This window comes from Episyrphus balteatus, chromosome 2 (assembly GCF_945859705.1).
Source record: "Episyrphus balteatus chromosome 2, idEpiBalt1.1, whole genome shotgun sequence".
Lineage (NCBI taxonomy): Eukaryota > Metazoa > Arthropoda > Insecta > Diptera > Syrphidae > Episyrphus > Episyrphus balteatus.
Window position 1 is genome coordinate 58,061,826 of NC_079135.1, and position 10,516 is coordinate 58,072,341.

Sequence of the window (10,516 nt, forward strand, 5' to 3'; positions counted from 1 at the left end):
AGGAACACCAGGAAAAGGGAAAGAGTGTCTACTCCCGAGAACTTGGCCTGCTTGCTTTGCGCAGCATCAGCTCGTCGGATATGGGGGGGATCTTGTTCCCGGAAGTAAACTTCACCAGCAGCCAAAAACATAAATCAGGCCGGTGTACTAACAACTAAACTCAAAAGTTGACGCGGACGGACGTTCACCACCCCAAGGGCACTGCCGGTGTTGTTGCAGTGTGGCCTTTTACCCACCCAACCATGAGAATCCTCGGCCATTTTGGATTCTCCCAAACGCGTTGTCGTTCCAGCAGGATCAGGTCCTTACCATCGTTGAAACTCAGCTACCATCTGCACCCCCTGAAAATTTATTTAAAGTATCATGGTTTCACCCAAGTGAAACAGTAACAAAAACCAAAACTTTTCTTTTTTTTTTCCAAAAAAAAACATGGGCGTCTTTCAAGTTTTATTCTTTATAAAAATCATTTGTAGCAGATTTGAAATAATTCTTATCATAATTTAAATTAACAAAAAAAATAAATTAACAAAAAAATTGACACTAAGAAAAAAAGCAAAACGCGACAAAAAAATGATTCCTTTCAGTCACAGAACAACAACAAAAAAAAACTAAGATACCCTTTGTGGTACTAACACTAACTTAAAAACAACAAAAAAACGTCCCAGGATTCCCTACCCCTAGAGAGCTCTTTGGAGGTTGGTTTTTACCCCTAGGAAAAAACAACAAAAAATTTCAGACAACGCGCCGACCTCTGAGGAATTATTTTCTATCACTTACAAAGATTATTTTAGGATTGTAGAATTTTAAGAAGAAAAAAAATATATATATTGAAAAAAGGTAGTTGAAACTTAGACGCAAAAAAAAAATAAATAATTAATAAATAGTAACAAACACAAACACATAAATTTTACAACGGTCCCGATTTTGTTGGACTCGTGTTGGTATGGTGAACTTTCTTTTATCTTAGGTGGTGTATTTGAATATTTTTTTTTTTTTGTTTTAACAACTCACTGCGACCTCGTTTTTGGTATATAAGTAATTTTTCTTTTTGTTGTTTCGTTTTAGGTGCCTTTTGGCGGACCAGCGTTTCAGCCAGCCGGGGTGCTCCCTTGGACGGATCCAGAATGCAGGGGGGAATTAGTTTGGACACTTCAGTCCCACTCCCAAATCCTTCGAATTGGCACAGTTTTCACCAATAAAACCGAAGATAATTTATTATTTTATTTTTAAAAATGGTGCGGCGGCCCAGTCCTGGTACGTTAATCTGGGACCGCCTAAAATCAACCTAGGAAATTTTACGTCTATTTAAGACCTTTCAATAAAAAAATAAAAATTCTGTCAAACTCACCACTTTTATCAATTTAGAAAAATATATATTTCTCTGGTTCACCCACAAAAAATTTGAAGCAAATTAACTTCAGAAAAACAGTTAAATAGTATTTAGATTTCTAATAAAAATAAATGGCAAAAAAAAACATATTAATTTAAAGCACACACTTTGATTTAAATTTCAAAATTTACCGGTTACAACTTTTCACTATTTCTTAATTTTATTCTATTTTTAACGCAAATAAATTTTATTTCAATTTAGTTTGGTTTAATATTTTTATTCAAAAAAACTAGCAGCTTTAGCTCAACCGATCTGAATCTTGTTTAACTTTCGAATGACCCGAGTTCGGCAAGATGTCAAAAGCCCGATCTTAAAGAAAAAAAAAATGTAAGGGAAAACCACTTTGACATTTGGCGGAATAGCTCCAAAAATTGGTACCGCATGTTAAATCTAACTGGACAAACATCACCCGATTCACATCTCTCAATATAAACCTTATATACCCTCATCTAGGTATTGGTGAGCATTTCTATATTCCCCTTTTCTATCTTCGAATTCGAAATTCAATATCGGGCACGTTCATACGTACTAAAACTGAACACTCATATTGGTTTGTTATAACCAGCAACCGATAGATGGCTTGTTAGGTTAAGGGTGTTATTATACTGTCCTATTGAGAATGGGAAGTTAAACTTTGGTTTGTACCTAAAACTACAATTATAACGCGTAACATGAACATCAACAAAAAGTACGTATTGAACAAATAAAAACAACTAATTAGAGACACCTTCGGACCCGTTTCTGAGCCGAAGTCGGACTCAGCTCCGTCCGAGGCGGAGCGGATTCGGACCGAGGTCGGACTTGTTTGCTTGAAAGGTAGGCACGAATTGACCCATCCAACTCGACCCTCATGTAACCATATAAAGTACGAAGTCTGAACCATTGTTGATCGGTGTCAGTCCATAGACTATAATTTATTAAACATCAAATTCGAACATGGCAAATTCATAGTGATGGGTAGGACACGAATTTAAAATGAGTTTGTATGAGGTACTCATTTTTCGAAATGAGGTGGTACTTTGTCCCACCTCAAATGTCCCATGGGACAAACCAATTTTAGTGGACAATTTCGATTACAAAAAAAAAAAAAATTAAAAATAACAATAACAAACCTCATTCAATTTACAACTCTTTCTTATTCTTCTTTTTCTTTTTTTTTCTTTCTTTTCTTTCTTATCTTTTTTTTCTTTCTTTTCTTTCCTTTCTTTCTTTTCATTCTTCTCTTTTTCATATTTTTATTATTGGTTTCATTTTAGTACATTGTCGTATGTCCTCCTCGTTTTCTTTAAAAAAAAAAAACAAACGTCACGTCCTCCTCCTCATTACTTCTAATTTTCTCCCCTCAAAATACGTACCTACTTCAAATGTCCCATAACACAAAACCTCATACATTTATTTATTTTTCATTTTAAAACATTGGTACTCTTTACTCTTCATGCATTTTTTCATACACATACATTATGTACACACATTTCGTGGCGCGGTACATTCATGATTTTCCTTTTCCTCATACACTCAATTTCATTCTTCATCTGCTCATCATCATGAGAAGAGACAGAGAGAAATACGAATAAGTTTTTTTCTGGAGACGAAAGAGTAAAGAGATATTTTTTTGTTTTTGTGGTGAGGTGTGAGGTAATACATTTTTTTGCTTTGAGGTGATGGGACATTTCAGAGTGGTGTATGGGACATTTGTATTGCCTCATGTATGAGGTACCCATCACTACAAATTCAACATGGCAGGTAGGTAATAAAGAATTCTTGTTTTGTTTATTTTTTTTTTGTTAAATATTATTATTTATAAAACTCATATTAATTATTTTGTCTTTTTCAGGTTCTTTCAACAATTTCTAATTGGAGTACTCATCCAGGGATTCGTCACAAGCAGGTAAGTTGTCCAAACATTTTCCTCTCAGGAAATGTTTACATTCCTTTTTTTTTTTTTTGTAATTAATTCTATTTCTGTTTTCATTCTAGGTTTCTTGCATCGATTGGAGGCAGTTCCCCAGGCGTCCGCAACAATGCATACCTGTTTTTTATTCCAATTAATATTAATAATATTATTATTATTATTTTTGACGAGTCACGAGCACGACACGCGAAGAACTTCAACAAATATGAGACGGATCGGATTCGGACCAAGGTCGGGCTTGTTTGCTTGAAGGGTGGAAACTCGGCGGTCAACTGACGTTTGCCTACAAGCTGCGAGGTGTGGTGAATGTCGTGAACCTATCGTTGTGTTCGTGTCCGATGTGTGGTGAATATCGTGAATCTATAAATATGTGCGAGTTAACGTCATTTACCAACGTGGTGGCTTCCACATATATTCACAGACAGCACTGAACACAAAAGGGTTTTGGGGGGAAAGACGTACGAAAGTTTCCAGCTTTGGTATTTTTTGTTTATGACGTAAACCATCGACAAACTATACCAAGACTGGAAACTTTCGTACGTCTTACCCCCCAAAACCCTTTTTTGTACAGTGTTGGCTGTGAATATATGTGAAAGCCACCATGTTGGTAAATGACGTTAACATGCACACATTTACCCTTCAAGCAAGAAAACGGAGTCCAGAAAAAACAGTCTGACCTCCGACCGAGAAAAGCGGGGTTGCACTCACACACTTGCAACTTTTTGTGTATGCATACACATTCATGAACACAAAGTCTAAGAGAATCGTGGTGAAAACTGAGAAAAGGAAAAAAAAGTAGACAGACATAGCCAACAAAAGCAAAAGCGTCATTTTGTTATTTTTTGTTGAAGTGTTTAGTCGCGTCGTGTCACGTGTCGTTGTTAATAAAATATAAGTATAATTATAAACAATTATATCAAACTATTAACAATATGGAAACCAAAAAAATGTATGTTGTATATATCGCTCAAAGTGTTTGGATTAAAGTGATGTGTTTCTGTTTGTGTTGTAGATGTAATCTCTAATGATGAAGAAAAAGGCAGAAGGTGAAACATGCGATTGGGCATCTAAAGAAACACCAACAACAGCAGCAACAACAAAAAAAAAAATAAAATGAAAAAAATGTATTGTATTTTATATTGTATATATTGTGAAAATTTCGTTTGCCAAAATTAAATAAAAAAAACAGTTTCAGTGAAAAAAAAAAAAATAAATCTTGTTCTTTTTTGGTCGCAAATGCGAAACGTCATCCTTTTTTTATTCCTCTTTCTGGTAGGTTTTCGCTGCTCCGACTCAGGTCCGCCTTCGGCTCCGTTTTCTCGGAATGGAGATTTTCACCACACCAATACATATGCAATCGACTTCGTGGTGATTATAATTTCCATACTAATTTGAGCCGCCTTCGGACCAGTTTCTGATCCGAAGTCGGACTCAGCTCCGCCTCAGGCGGAGCGGATTCGGACCGAGGTCGGACCTGTTTGCTTGAAGGGTATAGATTCACGACATTCACCACACATCTAACAAGAGCACCACAATAGATTGACGACATTCACCACACCTTGCAGCTTGTAGGCAAACGTCATTAGACCGCTCAGTTTCCAGTCTTGGTATTTTTTGTTTATGACGTAAACACTTCACATTCAATGCTGCGATTCTCAATTAGGTCGTGTGTGAATTGCGTTAAATAGTTAAATCCGTGTTAAATTTTTGACACTTTTGAGGTGAATAAAAAATTTCAGTTGTTAAAAATCTATTGGGCTCTGGGACCTCGTTAAATTTGAGTTAAATTTTTTTTGCAGATGGTTTTGTTTTTTTTTTTTTTTTATTAAAAAAGAGTATCATGGCAGAAAAAAGGCAGACAAAATTTTAACCTTAACTAACTATTGAGGTGAATAAAAAATTTTCAGCTGTTAAAAATTTATTGGGCTCTGGGACCTGGTTAAATTTGAGTTAAATTTTTTTTTGCAGATGGTTTTTTTTTTTATATTAAACAAGAGTTTCATGGCAGAAAAGAGGCAGAGAAAAATATTTAACAATAAGCCATACAGCTGAAATATTTTTGTTCACCTCAGTAGTGTCAAAAATTTTACATGGTGTTTACTATTTAACGCAATTCACACACGGCCTTAAATACTAAAAACAATTAAAATACAAGACGACCACACGAGATGAGACACTTGCAAGAAATATCCAAAACAAAATGATGCTATTTGTCTTTTCTTATTTTTTTTTCCTTTTCTTACTTTTTCACCACGATTCTTTATTGGTTTTTGTGTATGAACACAAAAAAATGCAAGTGTGTGAGTGCAACCTCGTCTAACTCCGTATTTCGCATTTTGAGGCCGGAGTGTCAAATCTGAGCTACGTTTTCTCGCTTCAAGAGTCACACCCCGCCTCCACAGGAGATATTTTTCTCTAACTCAATGTCTAAAATCTACAACATAACAATTTTTATTTTCTTGGCTGGACAAATTATGTTCTATGTACCTCCCTTCAAGCAAACAGGTCCGACCTCGGTCCGAATCCGCTCCGCCTGAGGAGGAGCTGAGTCCGACTTCGGATCAGAAACTGGTCCGACGGCGGCTCAAATTAGTATGGAAATTATAATCACCGCGAAGTCGATTGCATATGTATTAGTGTGGTGAAAATCTCCATTTCGAGAAAACGGAGCTGAAGGCGGACCTGAGTCGGAGCAGCGAAAACCTACCAGAAAGAGGAATAAAAAAAGGATGACGTTTCGCATTTGCGACCAAAAAAAGAACAAGATTTATTTTTTTTTTTTCACTGAAACTGTTTTATTTTTTTTCTTTTCTTTATTTTATTTTCACAAACACAATTTTTATAACTATTTTCTGGTGAAGGTCAGCGGCAGGAGAACTCGATGTAATTCGACAAATTGTGGATGTTGAATGTATGTGGGTGCTGGTGGCGTCAGGCTGCCGAAGAAGACAAAAAATAATGAAAAAACTACCCTTCCAAATGAAAAAAAAACACATCTGTCAAATTTGTTGTTAGACATCCGTGTTCAGACAAAATCGAAGACACGATTGTCTTACATTGAATCATAACAAGAAATGGCGAGCCTCCCCCTCCACAAGAGATTTCCCTTCAAGCAAGAAAACGGAGATCAGAAAAGACACTCCGACCTCCGACCGCGAAAGACGGGGTTGCACTAACACACTTGCAACTTTTTGTATATGAACACAAAGTCGAAGGAGAAATCGTGGTGAAAAAACCAATACATATAAAACGGGTCCGCGGTGATTATAATTTCCATACTAATTTGAGCCACCTTCGGACCCGTTTCTGAGCCGAAGTCAGACTCAGCTCCGCCTGAAGCGGAGCGAGTTCGGACCAAGGTCGGACCTGTTTGCTTGAAGGGTGTGGAGGCGGCCTGTCATCACTCGCAGTTTGTAGGCAAAAATGATTTGAGTTTCTAGTCTTAGTATAGTTTGTCGATGACCAAACCAAAATGTATAAATTGTTTTAAAATCTAACAATCGCCATTTTGTAAGACAAATTTTGCTTCTGCAGCGCCGATATACTATTTGTCTATTCGGTTTTAATTTTCATTTACTTAATTTTATTTAAATTTAAGCATTATGTCGCAGAGGTTCACCTCGGCTGCGCCGGGACAGGCTTCTGTTCCGGGTCAGCCTAGATATCAAACGCCGCCAACTCAATCGACTGGGATGCGACCATATACTACTGGAAGCAGTTTCCCGGTAAGAGAAATTAATTTGCAAAATATATACACATGTTATAATAGCCTTTGTTTCTATAACAGCAACGAGGGTTTTCTTTGCATCAAAATCCTTCCCCTCCAGTAGGAAACGCGTCTTCTCCTGGTGGGACTCCCATGCACCAACGTACCTCACAGCCTGGTTTTCAAAGTGGGCTTCGGAGCAGTGGCTCCGGTGCTAGTGTCAAACGCTCTCAAGAACCTCGAAGTATTAGTCAAACACCGGGGAAAGGTGACTGCGTCACTGTAAAGAAAAAAAAGAAACTTGCCGACAAGATTCTCCCCCAGAAAGTGAGAGATTTAGTCCCAGAATCTCAAGCCTACATGGACCTTTTGACATTTGAGAGAAAGTTGGACGCTACAATAATGCGAAAAAGACTGGATATTCAAGAAGCATTAAAACGCCCAATGAAACAAAAACGAAAACTACGTATTTTCATTTCGAACACATTTTACCCCAGTAAAGAACCTACAGGCGAAGGAGAAGAAGGCGCTGTTGCTTCCTGGGAGTTGAGAGTTGAAGGTAGATTACTCGAAGATAACAAAGGTGATCCAACCACTAAAATCAAGAGAAAGTTTTCTTCATTTTTCAAGTCACTTGTTATTGAACTTGACAAAGAACTATATGGCCCCGATAACCACCTGGTGGAGTGGCATCGTACGCATACAACTCAAGAAACTGATGGGTTTCAAGTAAAACGACCTGGTGACAGAAATGTTCGATGTACAATCCTGCTTCTGCTTGATTATCAACCGCTTCAGTTCAAGTTGGATCCCAGATTAGCCCGTTTGCTGGGTGTACATACGCAAACGCGTCCAGTGATCATTTCTGCCCTTTGGCAATACATAAAGACGCATAAGCTGCAGGATTCACATGAACGCGAGTACATAAATTGTGACAAGTATCTTGAACAAATTTTTAATTGTCCTCGAATGAAATTTGCTGAGATACCACAGCGACTGAATCCACTCCTGCATCCACCGGACCCAATTGTTATCAATCACTTTATTGAAAGTGGAGCGGAAAACAAACAAACAGCTTGCTATGACATTGATGTAGAGGTTGACGACACATTAAAGAACCAAATGAACAACTTTTTGGTCAGCACTTCAAGTCAGCAGGAGATTCAGGGATTAGATTCGAAGATTCACGAAACAGTTGATACCATAAATCAGTTGAAGACCAACAGAGAGTTCTTTTTGAGCTTTGCCAAGGATCCGCAGACCTTTATACATCGTTGGATTGTTAGTCAAACAAGAGATATTAAGGTAACCAATTTATAAGTTTTTCTGGATTTACATGTTTAACTGAAATTATCTATTTCAGTCCATGACAGATGTAGTGGGTAATCCGGAAGAGGAACGCCGCGCTGAGTTCTATTATCAACCTTGGACACACGAAGCCGTTTCACGATATTTCTTCACAAAAGTGAATCAGAAACGTGCCGAACTTGAGCACGCACTAGGCATTCGTAATTCATAAAAGCAGTCAGTACTCTTTCCTGTATTTTCAATTCAGTAACATTTATAATTTGGAATGTCTATAGCGTTTATTTCTAAGAATGCTGTTCGCATAACAATAAAATAAAGTAGAATAAAAAAGAGTTACTTTTGGCATTGAACATTGACGATATGAGATCTTAGGACTTACAGTTGTGTTCATAAAAATAGCAGTGCTCCTGAAATAAAACAAAAGGGCTAATATTAACAACGTTATAATATATTTCACAAAACTTTAAATAACAAATTAAAGTATTTTACTAATATTACCAAAAAAAATTAAGATTGATTTTTTACCGTTTTCAAAGCGGTTAGGGTCGGGGATTGTGCGGGCAACTCCATACCGCATACCTTTTTCTCCTGAAACCATCATTTTGCCCCTTTCGAAGTATTCTTTGAGCCACAATATTACACTGGTCTACAAAATTTAATTTTTTTTTTGGTGCGGGCACTTAAATATACTTTTCTATAGGTTTTTGATGTGCTGAACTCGAATCTGAAGTCAGAAATATCCTATCAGCTCCCGTTTTTGAAAAAGTTAAAAAAAAATCGTGTTGACTTATTTTGAAGTTAACAAAAATATGAACCAAAATATACTTTTCTGAAGGTTTTCGGTGTGCTGAACTCGAATCCGAAGTCAAAAATATCCTAGCAGTTCACGTTTTTGAAATATTTTTGTTAGAAAATGCAAAAAAACGTTTTTTACTACTTTTGGTACTATGCCTTAATTTGAAGAAAATTTTTTTAAATATAAATTATAACGGTTTCTATTTTCGTTCTTCCGAGACCCGTTTAAATCTTTGCAATATCTTTTTTATTGCGCGAGATATCTTAAAATGAAGCAAGAATGTTTGGCTTAATTTATCAAAAAAGGAGATGAAAACGTAATACATTACAATAAGCCATAAAACTGACGATATGTCGAACAATAAAAAAGATATCGAACAGATTTAAAAAATTCTTGAAAGAAGGAAAACAGTTCTTACAGAAACCGTAATAAATTTTATATAAAAAAAATTTCTTCACATAAAAGCATAACCTCAAAAGTAGTTATGTTTGCATCTTCTAATGGTAATATTTCAAAAACGGGAGCTGATAGGATGTTTTTGACTTCAGATTCGAATTCAGCACAACAAAAACCTTTAGAAAAGTATATCTTAGTCTCGGCAGCAAAAACGTTGTTGACTTGTGTTATCGGTATACTCAAACCAAAGACATTTCCTCTTTAGCATAGGGCATCATAACCTCCTCGAGAATTTTTACGTACACCATTATACCCCTGATGGGATAAATAGGCCCAACCCCGTTGTATGAAAAGCATCAGTTTCGCACCGACATGCTTCACCGTTTTCACGGTGTATCGTGGATCGTTTGATGCATTTTTTGATCTTCTCACATACTCCCGACGACCCTTAGATCCCAAGAGGATCTAAGGGTCCCCCTTTGAAAACTTGTGGGGGAATGTAGAAAATGAGGTCCATGAGGTGAAACCGAAGAATTCGGAAGAATTGTGGGAGGGAGTGCGAGATTTGTGGATTTCAATACCAGTCGAGAGGTGTCAAAATTAAACGAACTCTATGCAACGAAAATGCATTCGAGTCATTAAAATAACGGTTAGGGGAGAGTGGGGCAGTTTTGAACACTTTTTGCTTTCACTACTGCTTGAACGAAATATGTTCGTTTTCTTGATCTGTAAAGTTTACTAACATTGAACAGTAACATTGAACTTCGATTTCAAAGAACATTTGGTAAGTTAAACAAATTATTTATATTGAATTTTGATGTTTTAAAAATATAGGCTCTTATGTTCAAAAGTGCCCCATGTATGGGGCAGTTTTGAACATGGAAGGGGCACTTTTGAACAACAGTATTAGTTTCGTTGTAATGAATAAATTATACTTATCTTTTTATTAGTTTTTTAATAAGAACACACAAAAACTCCAAATTGATTATTATATCATATTCAATTAAC

General features: G+C 36.6%; 1 protein-coding gene and 2 long non-coding RNA genes across 4 annotated transcripts; 2 read left to right on the top strand and 1 right to left on the bottom strand.

The window, feature by feature from the left end:
* Positions 1-983: 983 nt before the first annotated feature.
* On the bottom strand, positions 984-2,332 carry LOC129908836 (uncharacterized). The gene is made up of 3 exons (XR_008771341.1): positions 1,522-2,332; positions 1,349-1,448; positions 984-1,285 (listed from the first exon to the last, which is right to left on the bottom strand). It is a non-coding gene; the product is annotated as an uncharacterized LOC129908836 (long non-coding RNA).
* A 784-nt stretch (positions 2,333-3,116) lies between these two features.
* Positions 3,117-3,417, top strand: LOC129908841 (uncharacterized). Its single transcript, XR_008771347.1, has 3 exons — positions 3,117-3,133; positions 3,225-3,278; positions 3,368-3,417. It is a non-coding gene; the product is annotated as an uncharacterized LOC129908841 (long non-coding RNA).
* A 3,272-nt stretch (positions 3,418-6,689) lies between these two features.
* Positions 6,690-8,677, top strand: LOC129908817 (brahma-associated protein of 60 kDa). 2 transcript variants are annotated; one of them, XM_055985621.1, is made up of 4 exons: positions 6,745-6,812; positions 6,901-7,027; positions 7,090-8,313; positions 8,372-8,677. In XM_055985621.1, the coding sequence occupies exons 2-4, from the start codon at positions 6,905-6,907 to the stop codon at positions 8,525-8,527; spliced, it is 1,503 nt and encodes a 500-aa protein (XP_055841596.1). In that variant the 5' UTR covers positions 6,745-6,812; positions 6,901-6,904; the 3' UTR covers positions 8,528-8,677. The 2 variants fall into 2 exon arrangements, with proteins under 2 accessions (XP_055841595.1, XP_055841596.1); XM_055985620.1 differs by having other exon boundaries at positions 6,690-7,027.
* Positions 8,678-10,516: the final 1,839 nt, after the last annotated feature.

Bases quoted from the DNA above. Each gene is read 5' to 3' on its own strand.
- LOC129908817 (XM_055985620.1), top strand. From the start codon at position 6,905: ATGTCGCAGAGGTTCACCTCGGCTGCGCCGGGACAGGCTTCTGTTCCG. The intron at 7,028-7,089 runs GTAAGAGAAATT...TTTCTATAACAG, and splicing joins CTACTGGAAGCAGTTTCCCG to CAACGAGGGTTTTCTTTGCA. The intron at 8,314-8,371 runs GTAACCAATTTA...TATCTATTTCAG, and splicing joins GTCAAACAAGAGATATTAAG to TCCATGACAGATGTAGTGGG.